Source organism: Pelodiscus sinensis, chromosome 1, assembly GCF_049634645.1.
Source record: "Pelodiscus sinensis isolate JC-2024 chromosome 1, ASM4963464v1, whole genome shotgun sequence".
In the NCBI taxonomy this organism is placed as follows: domain Eukaryota; kingdom Metazoa; phylum Chordata; order Testudines; family Trionychidae; genus Pelodiscus; species Pelodiscus sinensis.
Window position 1 is genome coordinate 160,257,787 of NC_134711.1, and position 21,675 is coordinate 160,279,461.

The window sequence follows — 21,675 nt, forward strand, 5'->3', positions numbered from 1 at the left end:
ACCCCGCTAGTTCGAACTAGCGGGGGTAATGTAGTCATCCGCAGTTGCAAATGAAGCCCGGGATTTGAATTTCCCGGGCTTCATTTGCATGAAGCCGGCCGGTGCCATTCTTAAATGCCGGCTAGTTTGGACCCCGTGCCGCGCGGCTACATGCTGCACGGACTAGCTAGTTCGGATTAGGCTTCTAATCGGAACTAGCTGTACGCCTCGTTCCACGTTCCACGAGGCGTACAGCTAGTTCGGATTAGAAGCCTAATCCGAACTAGCTAGTCCGTGCGGCGTGTAGCCGCGCGGCACGGGGTCCGAACTAGCCGGCATTTAAAAATGGCGCCGGCCGGCTTCATGCAAATGAAGCCCGGGAAATTCAAATCCCAGGCTTCATTTGCAACTGCAGATGACTACATTACCCCTGCTAGTTCGAACTAGCAGGGTAGTGTAGACATACCCTAATTGAATAGGAAATGTGAAGACGCAGGTATGATGAAGTAGTATGTACTTTCTCTCTGTCTCCAACCCTCCCACTAATCTTTACCCTATTCCCACATCATTTTTTCTGGGAGGGATAGGTAAATTGGGCTATGTATTGCAATGGATGGAGTTAAAATGTAGGTAGGTATAATGATAGTACAATGAATATGTTGCATAATTCCAATGTATAATATACTAAAGAATACTTATGAAACAGATAAAATATTTTGGGTACAGGCAGTCCCCGGGTTATGTACAAGATAGGGACTGTAGGTTTGTTCTTAAGTTGAATTTGTATGTAAGTCGGAACTGGTACATATTGTAGGGGAAACTCTAGCCACACATTTCTCCAGAGCTCAATTTTATTCTCCCACACCTCACTTCCCTCAGTCCTTTATTCTCAAGCTGAGGTGTCTGCTGAGAAAAGCCGCTCCGCGTCTCCCTGGTCTGCTGGAGGGGGGGGCGCTAGCTGCGCGTCTCCCTGGTCTGCTGGGGGGAAACAGCTAGTGCAGGGTTGCCTCACCCCGTTTGTAAGTAGGGATCTGATGTAAGTCGGATCCATGTAACCTGGGGACTGCCTGTACTTTGTTTCCAGTTTGGTAGTACTGTCTTTAACAGGATTTTTTAGTAACTTCCCACTTCCATTATAAACCAAAACCAGAAAAATCATGGGACATGGAAAGAGGCAAGTGCTCATAAATTCAATGATTAGACAAATATTTGGGTTAGTTCTTCATTTACCCAAACCAATTTGATATTTCTAGTTGTGAGTCCATTTCTTTGTTGTCATACTTCTTTATTTTCCAAAACGTGTGTCCTTTGTTAAGGTGAAAGACATATCAACTCTGGCTTCGGCTAAATCTAGAATGCCTAGAGGCATCCCTGTGCAGACCAGTAAACTTTGATCTTGGTTGTAATAACTCCAACATTACAATTCTGATATTTCTCTTCAACAGAGACTTCTTAGCACACTGACTTATGGTGGTGGATCTTCCCTTTAGGACACTGCTTGAAAGAATGAGAAAAAATAATTAAAACAAAATTGTTAATCCTAATTCTACAGCATATATCAGCAATATTTGTTCATAAAACACAGTACTTTTATATGGTTGAATAATCCATGAAAGGTGCAACTACTTGAGTGCCCTAAAGTATTTAGTAGACGTTTCATTAAGAGGGATCTCAAAGTAGCAGCATTAGAATGTTGTAGATGAAATCTGTATTCACTAAATAGCAGTTACAAAAGAGGAATAAAGGGCACTGTCAGAAGTGTCCTTCCTTAATATATAACTGAGAAGGGTAATAGTGCCCACTGAAGTTTTGAACCAGTGCTGCTAGTGCTGAACTATTTCAAATTCCACAGTGCTTTTATGATGTCAAATAAAGGACATGAACATAGATATAGTGAGGGCCTCATTATTGCTTCTCTCAATGCACTTGGGTATAAGCAGTGATCTGTTACTCTAACCTTCCTCTCATTATGTCTAGGGTATTTTTTTTAGTTTTATGCCTGAGTCTGTATTACTATGTTAGTGTTCATAAAGCATTCTGAAGCTGAAAAACACTATATATAATTGCTTTGTACAGTTATTTTTATTCATGTCCAGGTGATATGGTTTTGATCTTGCAGTCTAAACAAAGAAGTTTATTATATATAATAGTAATTGGATGGAGCAGCAGCAACTGCAGCACATATTTAAAAACACTGGGAAATCAGGGACAGGTGGAAGGAAATGATGGAAACCCTTGGATTTCCTGTTCGTTTCACTGGAATAAGGAATCTGCAATAATTCTGCTGACCATTTACTTAGGTCAGCTATGTAAATTTCTCAACATCCACATGAAAACAGATGATCTCCTCCCCATTTTCCAAATGGGAAGTCTGAGACAAAGAAAGCTCATTTGATATGTGTAAAGACATACAAGTAGTCTGTGTCAGATCTGGGACTCAGATTAAGGTTTCCTAGTTTTTAGTCCTGTGCCTTAATCTCAGGACCATTTTTCTAACGGACTCACTGTCAGTTTTGAAAATGGCAGCCTCGTAGTCTTAATGTGCTTGTCTTAAGCGGTGAATAAACTCAGTATAGTCAACTCTTGCAATTTTATGGAGAGTCTCAGAAAGTCATGCAACTACGTAATATCTCCGCTTTCATCTTTTAAAAAAGTATAAATGGTTTTAGAAAGAAGCTTAAAAAGAAAATCTCTAAAAGCTCAAAATGTAAGAGGAAAATAAAAAGAATTCTCCATTTAGTATTTTAAATGTCATGTTTTTAATCCAATCTCAGGATGTATGGGGACTTAAATCATGATTTTTGAATGCTTGTGCTTGGCAGTATTAGTCATACCACTTAAGGCAGGGAAGTACTCACTTAAAATGACCAAAAATTGGTCCACAGATAAATAGCAGTAATCAAAGATAAAGAGAGTTGATCCCTACTTGGATTGTGTCCACTTTTCTTCACATTCTGCATTCATAGAAGTTGTTGAGAAATTCCTGGCTTTAAAGGCAGCAGAAGATGAAAGGCAATAAATGTATTCCAATGTATTCCAATATTCAAGGAGGCAGGAAGAAGGGATCTTTACAAACTAAAAGTGTTCACAAGGAATAAGAGTAGTGTAGCTGAGGCAGAGACTGGTAGGGTCTTATTGTAGTATCTCTAGGTACACACACATGTAGAGGGTGATTTTTGTTCTTTCTTTGCAGAGTTCCAGCAAGCTGCTTGCAAGCTCTAACAACTGATGCAGCAAACTAACTTCCAGCAGTGTATATTTTTCAAAATTACAATATAGTTGCTTTAAACGAGCACACCATAATATCCCTCTTCCAATGATATACAAACCCACCAATGGATAAAAAACATAAATCTTAATAGTTTTGTTTTGGAAAGCAAAACACTGTCTCTCTTACAGTTCTGCAGCCATTCTTCAGTCATGGTCTTGTGGTTGTGAACACAGTCCACAGTGTTAAAGTGATCAGCATTTGAAAAGTTACTAATGGATTGCTGTGATTTGATACCAGTTTACTATGAATGGTCTTGCCCTCTTCTCTTCACATAACTTGCTTCTGCATAATAGTGATGTGGACTAGAAAGCAAGAGGAATTTTTCTTCCTTGTTCCTTTTTACAATTATCTATGGAACTTGCCTTATTCTTTGAGCCAATGTGTGTTTTGACACCTTTTTACTCTTCTCCTTTGACATCCCTGATTTTTTTTCCAAGTATGCAGCTGCTTGAAGATATGACACTGATTTGTTGAGGTACCTTCACTTTAACGTCTAGTTTCATTTTGATAGCATATCTTTTTGTTCCTTCATCTCTTAACCTTCTCCTTCTTAGGGTTTTGTACTACTACTCATCATCACAGTATTTGGGCACCAGCCACGAAGAAATCAATAGCAACAGCAAGGTTACAAATAGACTTTGTGGAGGGTCTGTCACTTCTCCCATTTCAGGGTCAAAACTCAGGGGCTACGTCTACACTGGCCCCTTCTTCGGAAGAGACATGCTAATTTCTAACTTTGGAATAGGGAAATCCGCGGGGGATTTAAATATCCCCCACGGGATTTAAATAAACATGGCCGCCGCTTTTTTTCCGGCTTGGGGAAAAGCCGGAAAAGAGCGTCCAGACTGGCGCGATCCTCCGGAATAAAGCCCTTTTCCAGAGGATCTCTTATTCCTACTTGAAATAAGAGTTTAAAAATGCTGATCTACATTTTTATGTCATGTTTCACTGAGAAATGTGTCCTAAATCACAGTGAAATGCTCTTTAAAAAAAAGTAAGGGTAGGATATATTTGGCATCTGTTTTCATTGAAAGAATGATTACATGTTTTGTTTAATTTGGAAGAAAAATCATTGCATGTTATCCAGATAGTGCTATGAGCATTTATGCATTTTTTAAAAATGTGGTCTGTTTCTTTACAGTTCTATTTTTCTTGGGAGGTAATGAAACAAACACAGTGACCAGAGTAAAATATAATTGCTTTTTCCCTCTAACATCTTTTATTATTGTGAATTCATCATTATTTATTCTTTTCCTTCATGATATTCATTCCTTGTCAAACTAATGACCTCACTTCACATTAAATGGCAGTTGTTTTTCTTACTTGTTGGAAATTGTTTGTGCCCCTTTAAGGAATAGAAAGCCTAGAAGTGGCTTTCTGCTCCAGATGCCCATCAGGTCATTGTAGGGACATTGACCAACATTCCACACTCCTCTACTCTCCACCTAACATGACCAGAAGAGAGGGGGGAAGTCCATAGGGGTGCAGGAAAGCCCTCTTTGTCCTGGACCATGCACAGCAGGACAGATTTGCATATGGTTTACATAGGTGATGCACCAATGACTTCAGAGGAGGAGATGTACCTAATTATAGTGGACTGAAAATGGTCCAGTATCTTTCTTTTCTTTATACTAATATCCTCAAAAGGAAAGTAAAAATTATTTGAAATATAATTGAGTATATGAAATATAATCTTTTCTTAATTGCTGGGTGTACGAAACCTTAATGAATACCTCCGAATGAATTGCAATTAATGGTTATTTTATGGTAACCCAGAAGTAGTTTATGTAAACACTCTGTCTCTGTGTCTCTCTCTCTCTTTCTCTCTCTGGGGAAGACAGTGTAAACAATTTCCAGTATTCTAACAGTGCTTCCAGGAGATAATACATTAAGTTATTAGCCCTTTACAGTGTTCTCCGTATACAGTAAAACTCCAAAAAATTGTCCGGCACCCAATTGTCCGGCACTCCCGATAGTCCGGCATCGAAATGGCAAGTGCTCCTGATGGAACTGGGATGGAACCCGGAACCGCTCAGGTCAGCCGCTCTCACGCGGGTTACAGCAGGGAGGGGAGGTGTTTGGCTCTGGAGAAGGGGAGGGAGGGGAAGAGGGATTGGGTTACGGCGTCCCGGCCAGCTCATTGAAAAGCCGGCCACTCAGTACACGTGCCCCAGTGCCTGGAGGGAGATGTGCGGCTGTACCGGTGGCTCCGGAACCCGAGCATAAAGTTGGGGGCGGGAGGGGCATTGGGTTGGGAGTATGCAGTACCTCCTGATAATCCAGCATATCCGATAATCCGCACCACCTAGGTCCCAAAGGTGCCGGATTATCGGAAGTCTACAGTAGTAGTAAACATCAGTGAATCCTAACCATACCAGGAGCCACACCCTATGAAGTTCCTTCCCCTCCCCCCCATACACACACAGGGCTGTGAGGGTGGAACCCTATAGGGACAGGGATTCCCCCACCACAACCATCCCCCACCTGCAGTCCCCCTTTCCTTAGGGTTCTCCTTTCCAGTACTTCACACACACCCCTCCTGGGACTGCAGCCCAAGAGCACCATACCTGCATGACAAGAGCCCCGACAGTTGACTTCCCCACTCCAAATTGGTTCCTAATGGATCAGTAACTATCTGGTGGGGTGATCTTCCAGATAGCATTGGTGACCCACTTCTTCAGGGGGATAGCAGGGTGCAACTGTTGTCCCATCATGTGAGTGCAGGGATGAGCCTGGCATACAGCTCCAGAAAGGTCTCCTTCCTTATGTGGCATCTGGAGCCACTCCTGTGGTGGTACATGGTGTTGTACAGCTGGAAGAGCTGTGCTCCAAGACAGAGATTGAGGGTCTCCTTAAACTGCTGGGGGTCATGTTACCTCATCCACCACATACATGAACCAGGCAATTTTCAGGGGTCTGTCTCTGATTGTTTTTTGCTTTAAATAATTATCTTAGCAATTGCATGTTCAGATGCTTAAGGGAGTAGTGTTAGTCAGTCTATACAGGATAAACTTAAAAAAACAACAACTAGTTTGGCAGCACTTTAAAGACTAACAAAACATGTAGATGGTATCATGAGCTTTCGTGGGCACAGCCCTCTACTTCATTTGAAGTGGCCTATGCCCACGAAAGCTCTTGATACCATCTACATGTTTTGTTAGTCTTTAAAGTGCTACCAGACCATTTGTTGTTTTTCAGATATTCAATATTACCGGGCCACTATTACCTGCTAAATGCAATATATTATATTAACATTGTAGAGAATAAAAACAAGCATTTATTTTAGAATAAATGTGTTCATGACACAGATTATCATTAATTCAGATGTCTGTCACTTTTTGGAATAATTTTGATAGATGTGTTGGGAGCCTATTTCCATTTTTGAGCTTCACATGCAAGATTAGAGATAAGAAACACACAAGTATATACATGTATTCATTTTCTAATTCACTCTATTTCTAAATGCAACAAAAGGGGCAAATTAGAGATTTATTTCAAAGGTATATTATTTATTCATCATCTAGCTCTTACTTTCTTGTTTAATACATCTGGATTTTTAATAAAGTTGTGAATCTGCCCTTAATGGACTAGAAAAAAGTCCCTATGTATGAATCTTGTTTAATTCTTTGAAACTAGATATTATTTGCAAGCAGAACCTTTTCCTTAACTGCAGAAAACCTTTTCTGTGACTGCAGAAAAAAATGTTTTTAACCACACACCCAGCAACAAAATTTAAGACTATTTTTTAAAAAAAAGTTCAGATCAGGGCACTGATTCAAAGTGAATATTTAAATATTTCTGAGGAAGCTATCATATTTGAAGAATATATTTTAACAATATATTTTGGAAAAGAGAGGAGCATGCTGGAGATTTCACTGCAGGAGGAAAACTATGTTCAAAAACTGGGCAATCTTCTGTGGTTTTGACCCTATGTTTACAAGAGACCTATGGAGTTATTTCTAGCATTTTCCTGAAGCATCTGCCTTAACACATGCCACTGGAGAGCTTTTTGTACTTTTTTGTTGTTTTGGTTTAAGTTACAGGAGATTATATATTTACTTACCTATGTAGTTCTCAAACTGTGGTAGGTATTTTACAGGCAAACACAATGACATATCCTTGCTTCAAATAATTTATCGTGTAGGCAGTACTATATATAGGCAATATATAGATGGAGGTTCAGAGGGTCATAGGGATATAATTTTTCATTCTTCCCATTTCCCATGTTTTATTGTTGTTTTTATTTTATTCTTTACCTCTAGCTTTTATAACTCTTCTCAGTTATTTCTTATTTTAACGTTAACCTAATGAGCCCCTGCTTAGCTCTCCCTTATGTTCTGAGACCTCAACATTCTTGTCATATTGTATGACCACTTTGATGTGTTCCCTCTCCCTCCATAGACTTCTCTACTGACAATTATCTCCTCCCACTCCCAAATCCCTTATCTCTGGGGAAAATAAATCTTCATAGACATTAAACACTTTTGGTTGATGACAGAAGGCAGTTAAAAGTTTACTGAGTTGGTTGGTAAGTTACCAGGCTGATGAGGCTGTGAAATGATGCTGCTGTTGCCACTGTGATTGATCTGTTGTTTTCATGGGGGAGGAGGGCTGATGCTTTTCTTAGAGATGTCCAGGAAGGATGGAAGTGAGATGAAGCCCCATGGAGATTTATGTAGCTTTTCCCACTGTGGGACTAGCTATGTACTGTTAAAAGTTATGGCAGTAAAGCACTATTATTTTTCTCATCATTTGAATATTCATATTGTTCTTTAAGATAACATCAAGTGGTTAGTCTCCTATAAAACAGAGCTTCATTATCAACTAGTTCCTTCTCCTGATACCCACAACTAGTTTCTTACTGAGGACAGATGCCTCAAAATCTGGTTAGAACAGTTCCTTTACTCATAAATGGTGAATGCAGTATAGGACTGTAAGGGCTGTTCCTCACTCTGGCACTCCAAGGGTCGATGGAGCCATGTAGATTAGGCTGATCGGCAGAGGGAAATGAAGCCATGATTTAAATAATCGCATCTTCATTTAAATGTAAATGGCTGCCGCACTGAGCCAACAAACAGCTGAACAGCTGTTTGTCGGCTCAGCACACTATTCTGGACGCTCCTGCGCCGACCTGAAAGCCCTTTATCGACCTCCCCGTTATGCCTCGTAGGATGAGGTTTACCGGGGAGGTTGATAAAGGGCTTTCATGTTGACAGGGGAGCATCCAGACTGCCCCGATCTGCAGACAAATGGCGGGGCAGCCATTTAAATTTAAATGAAGCTGCGATTATTTAAATCATGGCTTCATTTCCCTTTGCCGAACAAACAAATCTACATGGCTCCGTCGACGGAGCCATGTAGTCTAGACGTACCCCAAGTGCAGATGGTGGGAGCCCATAAGAGACCTAAAAAAATACCCTGCCTCTACAGTCTCTGGTAACAAAAACTCCCCCATAGTCACAGATTCACTGACTTTTTGGTTGGGGAAGAGAATAGCTGCCACCATCAAGAGATTTTATTCCTAAAACTGGGGCTGAACACAAGTGATTTTATCCCTGAAACTGTAGCTGAACACTTGAATTCTCCTCCTGGGGTACCTCAAGCTCTTTTTCCCCAAAATAACTTGAAAACAGAAAAGAGAAAAACAAGCTACAGTCTCTAGTAGATGACCTCTTAGGGTGCATCTATACTGCAGTTATTTCAGGATACTGGAGGTATCCAGTACCCTGCATCTACACAAGCCACCCATTATTTTGAAATATTTTTCAAAATAATGGGCATACCATTTCACCATCTCTGTAAACTTCATTGCACAAGGGTTAAGGTATGTCTTGAAATAATGTGTTATTTCAAAATTTGGCACTGTGTAGATAAGCCAAATTTTAAAATAAGCTATTTCAGAATAGTTTTGAAATAAGATGCCAATTTGCATAGCACAAATTGTATGTCGCATTTCAATTTTAGGGTGCTGTTTAGACAAACCCTTAATCTGAGGCATGCAGACATACACAGACAGACTTCCTGTACTTTCCAGGACACAAGAATCAAATCATCACCTTAAAAAGTGATTTTTATTACAAAACAAAAGATATACTTGATAAAGCATACTTGGTTGCTAGATGTACAGAGCAACTAAGGAAAACAAATTAAAACACAGAGAAAATCTCTGGGAACAATTCTTAGATGGTAAAAGGGGAGGAGAGGCATAGATTCAAACAGAGCAGTTCAAACCAAACCACAAAATAAAGAAAAATACTATGATCACAACTAGATTCACTTTCCCTTTACTTATTCCCGATCTTCTCTTGGTTCAGTCTACTTCAATGCCCCAAATTCTTTGAAGACATGGTAGTCCTGTCTGGGTTTAAATTATTCTGTCTCTCTCAATTCCTGGTTTAACTTTCCCAGAAAAGCAGGCAAGGTACCTTACACAATTGAAATGTCAGCACTTTATTCCTGTTGGTTTTCCTGGCTTCCTTCCAACCCCCTTGCTAAATATCTGAGTGTAACCCCTTAGTCACAGGGTGCTGTCCAGCACTCCTCCTATCCATTACAAGGACTCAGATTATATTCAGCATAGACAATCTAGATTTTCTCAGTCCAAAATCCCCTGTGCAAAATACACATTTCTCAGAGCATTGAAACAATTGCTGTGAATCTCCAAAAACCAGAACATTTATTTAAATGTTTAGCTTAGATATCTAAATTAGAATATATTGGGCTTGTCTATTCTACAGTGGGCAATATATTTTTAGCAACGAACAATATCTGAACTGATGTTTGAATAATGTTTTAATGACTCGAAGGTAATTGTCCTTTATTGCACCTGAAACTACATATTGACTATAATTATAACACGTTTTAACATAATATTTGTTACGTAACTAACGCGGAAAAATGAAATTCAGTGTCAAGAGACAAAATACTGCTTGGTCTTCTTTACTTCTAATTTTTGTTTTGATGTTTTCAAAGAGTGCCTTATTAACAAATTTGCATGCAAATAACTTTATTCAATATAGGGTCAAAATGAAAGCATTGTAATCATAAGCTATAAAAGTTAATATAAATTGTGATGATTTATAGTACTAAAGAAAGAAATCTGGTATTTTCAGTGGTATTTAGGAACAGCTACTCAACTCACTGGTATCACAATCTACATCTGCATCTAGAATGTCGTATGAGAATGGCACATCTGAAAGACAACTCAAAACTTAGCACCTTAGGTCTGCAAAGTGCCTAGATCTATACTACTACAGGTTGAACCTCTCTAGTCCAGCTCTCTCTGTTCAAGCAACATACACAGTTCAGCATAATTTTAATTAGTTGGTTGTCTGCTTATCATGGGTGTAGCCAAATTTCCCATGGTCCTGTAAAGCTTGTTTACAGCCACAAGTCCTGGCTCTCAGTGTTCTGTTCTGTTATTAAACTCTAAATTGCTCCTAAAGGTCTTCTAAGAGACCAACAAGCAATGGAAGTGCTAGTAATGCTTTATTCACTTATTTCCTTGTGCAAATAGAGTAAAATTGTGCAACAACACTAACGCTTTGCTATGAAGAGGGCTGATAAGCCTTGGCTAGACTTAGGCTTATGCAGGGTATATCAGTACAGTCATACATTATTAAGTAGCATTGCAAGTGCTATTCCATTTATGCACCTTGGTGAAATAAAAATAGAAATCCACACACTACAATATTGACATCCTGGGGCTCAGCAAATTCTCTGGTTAGGCACCAGTCATATCTCGAGGGAGTTGGACTAGAGAGGTTCAAGCTAAACTTTAGTTCTTCTTAAACAGAGGTGAGGAACCTTTTTTGGTTGAGGCCCAATGACCCACATAAAAATCAGTCAGGGGGTCACACAAGTGAGACACAAACAAAAAATCCCCAAAGCCTTACCAATGTGGCTCCCAACTGAGAAGGAGAAAGACACTCCCCACATTCCCTTCACACACCAGAGCTTAGGGCGGGACAATCTTAGTAGATTTTGTGTGCTGCAGCCCCAGGGTGGGGCAATAGAGGAGAGGGGCTTGAGTGCCAGCACAGTCTTTCCGCTGTAGTGGGGGGAAAAGGCTGAGGCTTGGGGGCAAGATACAGGCAAGCCAGGGGCCCCCGGACCTTAGGTTCCCCATCCCTGTTCTTAAGGAATGAAAATACACATGTCCTGAGTTTCTATTGTTGCTAATGAGTATTTAGAGGTAAAATGATTATTGGCTCAACTTTTCTGAGTATATATTTGACATCCAGTGGTCCCTTTAAACTAGAAGATGTCATAATAAAAAAAATCTTACAAGTCTTTCAGGTGTGGCGTTAGAATTAACTCGTTTATGGGATAAATCCTACTGGAGATACATCCACATTGGATTCTTCAATTGGAAAGGTCATACAAAAACATTATTTCCAGAACTGGAAAACCAGATCCTTCCTAGACTTTCCCAATTCCAAGAAAGTTTGAAATTCAGATTCAGATCTAACCTTCACAAGATGGAGTCATTTGTAGTTCTGTGTGCTCTTTGAGATGTTATGTTGACTGCATGTTAAACACCTGATTTCCTATTAAACTATAAATGTTACAGTTGGACAAGAAGCCCATTCATGATGGGCTAATAGCTACATTCATCAAAAACAATTTTTATCCTTGCTAATTCATTTTACATTATCTGTATCACTTAAGAAGCAATTGTATGCAAAAAGATTATCTTTCTTCAATAGGTACAAAAATACTATACCTAAAATGCTATGAACAAATTTGGAAGTTTCATGTTGTTGAAGGATGGGCAACAAAATTACCAGAGAACTATCCGGGACTGTTTGACTGGTTCATATATATATACTGGTTGATATGTATGTGTACAGCTTATGATTCCTGATTTTTCAAACAACTTTTTTTTTCCAGTGGGATGCCATAACTGAAATGGATGAACACAATCGTCCCATTCACACCTACCAAGTATGTAATGTAATGGAACCAAACCAAAACAACTGGCTTCGTACAAATTGGATTTCCCGTGATGCAGCACAGAAAATTTACGTGGAAATGAAATTTACCCTAAGGGACTGCAACAGCATTCCATGGGTACTGGGAACTTGCAAAGAAACTTTTAATCTTTACTACATGGAGTCAGATGAGTCCCATGGAGTTAAATTCAAGCCAAGTCAATACATTAAAATTGATACTGTCGCAGCCGATGAGAGTTTTACCCAAATGGACTTAGGTGACCGTATCCTTAAACTCAACACCGAAGTTCGTGAGGTTGGGCCCATAAACAGGAAAGGATTCTATCTTGCTTTCCAGGACATTGGAGCATGCATTGCTCTGGTCTCTGTCCGCCTTTACTACAAGAAGTGCCCTTTCACAGTTCGTAACTTGGCTATGTTTCCTGATACCATTCCAAGGGTTGATTCTTCCTCTTTGGTGGAGGTACGGGGTTCTTGTGTGAAAAGCGCTGAGGAACGGGATACTCCAAAACTGTATTGTGGTGCAGATGGGGATTGGCTTGTGCCTCTTGGGCGATGCATCTGCAGTGTAGGATATGAGGAAGTGGATGGTTCCTGCCATGGTAAGAAAATAGCACTTTATAAAAGTTAACCGTCTGCAGTTATTTGCATAGCAAATAAAGCATTTGTGTGTTGAAAATATCACACCACATATTTATTAGGAATGCCTTGACTACAGAATACAAGCACAATGTACTTTAGAAGTTATTGTATTGTTGGTGTGTAAAGATAACTTTTAGTTTCTAAGTGACAGCTTTGAAATCATTCATTCAGAATAAACATTTTCAAGTGCTGCATGAATATCAAGTAAAGTAATTAGGTACAAAATATGTGACTCTTGAGCTCAGTCACAGAGAAAAGATTTACTGCAGCATGCACAGAAGTTCAGTGTGAATGTGTAAGTTTAGAAATTTACTCAAATTCTGTTTCATTATAGTAATGAATTATACTGCATAACCTGTATTGGTGCTTCTAGATGTAGATGTGGATTGTGATACCAGTAGGCCTGAACTTTTAGTAAACAAATATCAGTTATCATTTCTTACTTTGAAAAATACTGCATGGTCATCTTCTGCATCTAAACAAGAATAACAGTAAGAAATCTCCAATATTTGTCTGCTGTTTCTTGCTGTCTCCTTGGAAAATATTTGTGCCCAGTGCTTTTCAGCAGTTTTGTGATTTAAAATTTTCCATGAGGATTATTTTCTGTGCTAGTATTATTTAGAATAGATATAATATGTAGGACAGATGTAGTATTGCATTTTGTCAGGGCATGGAAAGGCTTGAATGATTTCTCTGATCAAGTAGCAATTTCTTGAAGATGGCTTCAAAGGGAAAATACTTTTATTTTTTTACTATACCTGACATGCCTTGATTAGAGCAATGAAAAAGAGGAAGTATGAAGAAAAAAGTTCTTCTGTAGCTGTCAAGTATTGTTAATGGAATATATTACTCTTTTTGTCAGACTTTTCCAAAAAGGGGATGCTCATTGGAACTTGCTTGTGATTGAACTTTTTGCTCAGTTGAAAAGTCCATCTGTGACCTCCACCTCAGTAGCCTGATTATTTGATCAATGGAAAATAGACATTCAGATAAAACTCTAGTTTTGGGTAAGATTCCCATTCCTGGGTAAGATTAGAAATTTTTGTGAGGGTGGGATGCATCCCTTCTAAAACTGGAAAATTTGGTCATGTAGTTCTAGAACTTTTCAACCCTGTGCATGTGTGGACAGACTGCTCTTTGTGCCTGTCAAATATATCTGTTTTTTGGTACAGCAATGCAGGTTATAGCACCCAAGATGTGAAGCTGTCAGGTTTCTTAACAGGTTTCCTCATGGTAATGATTGTTGCATGCCCATCCATCAAAAGACATTTTGAAAAGACTTTGAGATCTATAGTTGACATTTCTTCTGGTAAAAAAAAAAATTGTATCCCTAGTGCAACTACATTTATACCAGAGATTAATTTGACCCTGATGTCTGCACACAATATTCATGCCAGTAATGACTTTCCAGCAGTGTGGAAGGATGCCATTTACTTCAACTAGAGATATAGGCAATTGCTTCTGTTTTTCTTGCGGAATGTCCTGGAAGTTAATAGGTTGACCAGCTTCATAAGCAATCAAGCTCTACATAACACCATATATGCTTTTGATGTTCTTTTATTCTCTTTTCTGTAACAACTGCATATATGTTTATGAATGTGGTGGCTCTCTTCCTGAACAGTTGGTTGTAGAGGGCATGCCACTATGTAAAATCACTTGCCTCTGCACAGAAGTCTCTGCCTCCTTTAATTTAGTGTCTGGCTTGTAAGAAGGAGGGAGAAAAGCCAAAGACTTGCATAAAGTAACGGAACATTGCTATTTGTGATGGACAATAGTATAGAAATAGTAGATATATATAAATAGTTTGGAGCATATGAGAATATTAGCACTGGAGCATTAATAACAATCCATGTTCTACCATCAGAAAGTGGAGCTCACTTTCTCCATTGTTCTCCGGATAAAAATTTAGCAATGTCTCCTGAAACTTATCCATCCCTAAAGATACCATTCTGGGCAACTCTGTCACTGGAAATGACAAATGTATTATACAAATGTATTAAGTGTATTATTAATTAACATACAATCAAGATGTTAATGATTTTTTTCATATGGGATTTCACGTTACCTCTGACTGACTAATAGGGTAAGAATTTAACAACAAAAGCAGTTAACACATTGTGAATGCCATTGCATCATGACAGCCATACTATAGGACTATGTATGAGCAATGCTACCTTCACCCTAAACCAGGGGTGTCCAAACTTTTTTCAAAGAGGGCCAGATTTGATGAAGTGAACATGCGTGAGGGCCGACCATTTTGCCTGACATTCTTTGAACCATTAAAATTAAATGTAAATTAACTATTTTATGCAAAGTTTATTGCAAACGGCATACTTTTCATTTCGTCACATGGATGACCAATCTAAACAGGTGTTAAATCACTCTGCCTTTAATATCTGAAGGCCAGATGAAAAAAAAAATCCAGGAAGCTGAAATATATGTCAGGAACATTGTAAAGTACATTACATATTATTGGTAATAAAGGTTGTCTGCCAACTTTTAAGTTCAAAAAATATGAACAGGAACATAACACCAAGTATACATGTTGTGTCCAAATATATTTATAACTGATTTAGACCAACTGACTATAACTGAGATTTTACAATGTATTCATCTCAATACATATGGATTCGTTGGGGGCCATAAAAGATAGATATTGCCAAATTACCTGGGGGGCCGTATTAAACCAGAACACGGGCCGCAATTGGCCCGCGGGCCGGACTTTGGACATGACTGCCCTAAACTAAGAATCTTCACAGTCACAGCAGTTTTATTTGTTAATTTAGTAAGAGAATTATGAACAGTGTTAAATAACCACGTCTGAGATGGAAGCATAATGAACTGTAGGAGTGCCTAAAAGTTTAATAGAGTTTTTTTTATATTTTATTGCTCAGAGAGTGACAAGCTATCATTTAAACAGATTGTGTTCTAAGATAACTGCCGTGGGATTTCTCTCTTTTTGGTTTGCTGTGGAAATACAGATAATTTTCAGAGGTTGCTGATATTTCCAGCCATACATCCATCTTGAGTCTTATACAGATTGAACCTCTCTGGTCCGGCACTCTCTGGTCCAGCAACATCTGCAGACCAGATATCCACTTATCGTGACTGTGATAACTGTGGTGGCAAGGTCTCCCATGGTCGTATGAAGTTTGTTTACAGCTGCCAGTCCTGGCTCTCAGTGTTCTGTGCTGTTATTTAGCTCTAATTTACCTAAGGCTTGGCCTACACTAGGGAGTTATTTCAAAATAATTCCCCTTATTTTGAAATAATAAGTGGAGCATCCACACTATCAAGCCTGTTATTTCGAAATAACAAGCTGGTTATTTCAAAATCTGTATTCCTGCTTTCCTTGGGGAATAAGCTTATTTCAAAATAGTTATTTTGGGAGTTATTATTTTAAATTTAATTATTTCAAAATAATTTTCTAGTGTAGAAATGCCCTGAATGTCTTCTAGGGACCCAGTAAGCAGTGGCAGTGTTGGTAATGCTATTAGACAATATTGACCTCTCATGGTTCAGCAATTCTCTGGTTTAACACCAGTCAGGTCCTGAAGACGCTGAACTAGAGTGGTTAATCACTTGCAAAGCAGACACCTTTTTATTCTTTTCCAAATAAATTAAACAGCTTATTGAATGTAATTTATTTATATGAGCTGACATCAAAAGCTTTCAGTTTCTCTATTTTTCTACACAAATATTTTCAGAAAAGCTCTGATTGTTTTTCAGTGTAAAATACACATTACTAATATGCTGTCTGTCATATAGAGTACCATGGTATCTGTGAAGCAGAGACGGAGGGAGAGGAGAGATTTGAATCCGAACCTAAATATTGTGGAAGTGTCACTGCAATTCAGTGCTTCCAATTAATTCCATCTTTTGATTGGCACCTCTTCTAAAAGACTGCATTTTAATACATTCTAGCAACATAATGGAGAAATAACACAGGAACTATGTGTTTTGTGGATAATAGTCAGTGTGGAAAAGCAATTATTATTGACTTGACAAAGCTTTTGAATATGGTTAACTACAGATAACTCTTGGCAAGCTGCAGAAAATTGTATTTGACCTTATTTAACTCAAGTGCTGTATGGATTATTTTATCTAAATAAAAACAGATATACAGTGAAACATAATTCACATTATTAGCACTTGTGTAATATATTATGCATCAGTGGTGAGGCTTTTATGTTTACATTGTTTTTATTTTTCATTTTCAAAATGCCAATGTGCCCAACATTTTTCCATGCAGAATCTTTTTTATATGAACACATATTTTAGATTCCCCACTAGAAGACAATGCATAGCTCATGTTTTTACCAGATTACAAACTGATTTTTACTCTTCCTCTGTTATAGAAAATATTTTGCTTGCTTTGACAAAAGAAATTTGCTTGGGTCAGTTAGAGCAAAGAAAATAAAACCATAGAGGACATAACAGAATTAGTTCAATTTGTTCCTCTTCGAGCATCTATTAAATATTAAAGAAATATTTAAGAAGATATTGAAAAGATCAATTGAACCCCATGATTTGTATAACAAATCTGCAGATGTATGATGTTGTGTCCAAGTAAAGTAGTGACTTTTTTAAAAAATAGAGTACTTCTGTGCTTTTTGTGTGTATGTAAGGTCATACTGGGAAGCTGTAAAAACATTTTTCTCTCTTATCTATTCAGCTTTTCTAGTTTCTTACCAAGCTGACATCTTCTTTTCATATTCAGTACTTTAAAGTTGAAGGAATTTTTAAAGTCTGTTGCTGAAATGATTTGCTTCATACTAAAGAAAAATGAATGTAGTGAAATCATTACTTGTTTTCTACAACTACCTGCATTAACAGTCTGCAAGATCTCAGCCCTTCAAGTTTTCGTATCTTCCTCCATGTTAACTCACAGCATAATTGGCAGCCACTCACCCGCCTGACATATTTCCAGCCACCTGCACACCTGTTCAGCTATGTAAATCAATGCAATCAACTTGATAAAGCAGCTGGAAAGGAAAGTTCCTTCAGAATTTAGCGCTTTTTTTTTTTTCCAAATATGAGGAATGTTCATTGATTTTTTTAAAAAACTAGGCAGATAGGTGAAAGTTCATTGGTGATAAATAAGTACAAGTTTTTTGAATGGTCTCATGATGGCATACTGAATTAGCATGCATCTCTTACAGTGACCAAAAAACCTTTCAGTCAACATAGTTAGCTGGTTTCTGCAACATTTCCTATAAAAAATTTGACTCCCTATATTATATGGGCATCTAAATAAAATTATATGTAAGAATATGTGATTTGTAAATTAAATCTCTTATATCACAAAAGAAAAGAGAGGAATTATCTCCACTCTTTTATCTTGGTGCTAAAATATACATAAATACATTATATAGCATGAAATACATGTCTGCAATGAAATAATCAAGTAAACTAGGTAAGCAAAGCTGTTTCAGTAATTAATTTCCATACAAAGATTATCACTGTAATCTGCAGTTACACTGTTGTTATATGAAGTTTTGAGAAGCATACACACGTTGGTCTTCAGATATTTCTGGGTGCAGGTTTTGTACAACTTTATGCTGTTGGATATTGATCAGTTCAGCTATCTTTGATAAACACTAGGCAAAAATTGCTAAAGTGATTCTCTTCCCATTGATTTTTCTTGCTTCAGGCTTAGTAAGAGATCTGCACAATTTGATATCCGCAGCAGTTACTAGCAATCTGTGTTAAATTACAATTATTTGTCCTTTGCATTCTGTCACCAGGCCAACTGCCTCCTGTGTCTTCCTGACTGGTACTCAATAAAATGCTCAGCAGAAATCTGCAAAGTTCTCTGCCATGGGTCTTTTGTACCAACAGCATAGAGTACCTAGAAGGGAAAGAAATAACACTATGAAATTGAAATAGGGAGTGGGGAAAAGTTTGAGAGAGTGCTGTCTAGAAAATGCCCTAAATTTATTAATTTCTATTATAATAAAACTCTTTCTGTGTTGGTGGTGGTCTTTTGTTTTTGTTTTTTTTTAAACAAACATATATATCATTGAAGTGTAAGTTTCCAGGTATAGGTTTTTTTTAAAGAAAGGCATTTTACTATATCACTAAAGTGACACAGATGATACTATCCCTATAAAAACCCATAAAATCAACTGCCAGCATCTAGCCACCTGTACTTCATGTGAAGCTTATTAATGATAAACAGAATGACAACAAAACTGTAAAATAATAGAACTGTTTTCACTTATAATTTAGCCATCATTTTATTCAGTCAATTAATAATCACATTCTGAGAAATAAAATTTCAAAAGCAATAAATAAAGGGGATTCCCTCCTATATGATGTGGCCTGGGACTAACAAGATGGATTCAAATAAGTATGCAAAGATTGTTATGATAGGAAAGTTCATATTAGCTACTAAAAGAAATGTGTGAGTGGAAGGTAAATATCTGAAATTTCTTTCACTTTTATAATTCACATTAACTCCCCTCAAAAGGATAAGACTTACTATAGCTAACTAATGTATCCTGTTCTTGATAAGATTCAGACTGAAATAGAATATTTGATATTGTATAAGACTGACGCAGAATTAAGATGTATAATGTGTCAGATGGACTAATTTAGTATTCCAAGGCATCTGGTATTAGAAAATAACAGCCTCCGAAATCATGTATAAATAATCACAGATTTCTGTGATGTTTGAGGCACAAATCCAGCAAAGCACTTAAGGGACTCTTACAAAGCTTAAGCAGTTTGCTGGATAAAGACCTTAATTTGGTGGTAAGTATGATGCCACTAATGGCAAAATTGCGACTTCCTCCTCTGTGGCTTCTTGCATTCAAGTTTAAGGGCCAGTTAAAATGACAATCTTTGTTGTCCGACAAGCAAAGAACTTCCCATATGATAGGGAACAGTCATGGTTCCAGACATGTCTCAGCACCAGATATTAAGAAAGGCAGCCTACTCTATGCTGGAGTGTGAGAAGGTTACTGTGCTGTTCACCTTTGCTGTAACAGAATATTTTCTATGAAAAGCAACCCTGCTCATAATCTGATTGTAGGAATAGTATAGTGTTCCATAAAGTGTGGTGAAAGTCTAATTTTTTCAGTCTTTTAAACTGGACTTGTCAATTCACTGGGGATCATACTGTCGGACACAATCCTGCAATGATAGAAGGATAATGACCTGATGAGGATGGTATTTTATTTTCTAAATTCCATGAATCTATGTGACCTAAAAAGTAACTATTCTTAGCAAAGGAAGGTGATCTTTGGGAGCTTATCCATTGCTGTGTACTTTCATCATTGTAGGAAAATGTCTGCTAACTGCAGAATAAATTATGTAAAATAAGTCTCATACCTACCAGTAAAACATCTAACGGAGTCAAGGACTATACTTGAAATTTCACTCGTTAAAGGAGTGTTACTTCAAAGGGATAATGATCAAAGCATGCATAAATTCCCAAAGGACATGAAATATATGCATGGAGGGATTTTTACTCTGAATGCTAACAATGAATGTTTAGCTATTTGGTATATCGTTATTATATAATAGTAGTAGGGTTAGTTAGGTATGTGAAATGTCTTAATTTTGCTGTGACAGCTTGACTGTATCCCACATGTTAAATATTCAGAGTTCATCTTATATATATTCATAAACAAGATGAAAGCGTTAATTCTAATTAAAATGATCCGTGGTACAGTAGCAGCCCTAATAAAGCCCCTATGGAAAAGTAAATTAAATAGCATTATATCCTCCCATGTGAGTCAAAATTTAGTACAAACTATTACTTTCCATGGGAATTTTTATAGTTATGATTAAGTATGATTTGCTTCATACGTTCTTAACATGATTTGCGTATATGCAGTATTTTAAAGCATTGTTGCTCGGTAGGTAAAACAAACTAATCTACAGCATCTACTGTTTCTGTTTTGAAGCATTTATATAATTTTATGTAACACAGAATATGATGGAATACAAAAGCACTGAGTCAGCTTCTGTCAGCAATTGCTACACAGTGCTATTTAGATATCATACTTTCCTCCTATACTAGGAAAAATAGATATCTATAATAAATGAGTAAGAACCCTTAGAAAGTAATGTGTATATTCTAGAAACCTGCACCGGGATATAAGGGCTTTTTTATTGCATCTAATATTAGGGTCTTGAACCTACATAAAGTTACACAGGTATTTTTTTGCTTTGTCACTCATAAATTAGATCAGATGTGTCCTAAATTCAGATAAAAGAGCATAAAAGGAGATGGTCAGTCTCACTGATTTAGAAACATTAGGCACACCCCCATATCAGCCAGCCTTGGTGGGAAGGAAGTTAAACTGATGTTTTATTTGTTGTTTTTAAGATGATAGGAAAAAGCCCCAAAAGGGACACAGTTGTCCAATACACAATTAGTGCATGCTCTCTTCAGAGCCAGGGTAGGAACTCCATTATCCATAGTGAAGTGTAATTCAATTATTTTTGCTTGTTTTTCTGTTTGTGAATTATCAATTAATAATTATCTTGAATGCATTGATTATTTAGAATATGTCTCATTATTGGTCTGTGGTAGAGCTGTACAGAGGATAAAAACTGCATTGCATGAAACATTTCTAGACTTTTAAAACTGGCTTTATTTCAAATCAGAACAAAATCCTCACATTTTGAAATTCTTTAAAATTAAATTCTGAAAAAATCTTTTGGAATCAATAAAAATGTTTCATTCCAAGTCTAACTTTATTCCGTGCTATATAATATAACATTCATGAAAAGAAAAATAATTTCAGAATAGAAGCTCAAAACCTTTTGTTCTGGAAATGTCAAACGAGATGTTTTGAAATTTTTGGAACTTTTCTT

General features: G+C 37.5%; 1 protein-coding gene across 2 annotated transcripts in view; it reads left to right on the top strand.

The window, feature by feature from the left end:
• Positions 1-21,675, top strand: part of EPHA6 (EPH receptor A6) — an 842,774-nt gene that overhangs the window by 194,166 nt on the left and 626,933 nt on the right. For both annotated transcript variants that reach the window (XM_075908927.1, XM_075908942.1), the window contains exon 3: positions 12,143-12,806. In XM_075908927.1, coding sequence (XP_075765042.1) covers positions 12,143-12,806 — 664 coding nt within the window. The remainder of the gene's footprint in view (positions 1-12,142; positions 12,807-21,675) is intronic.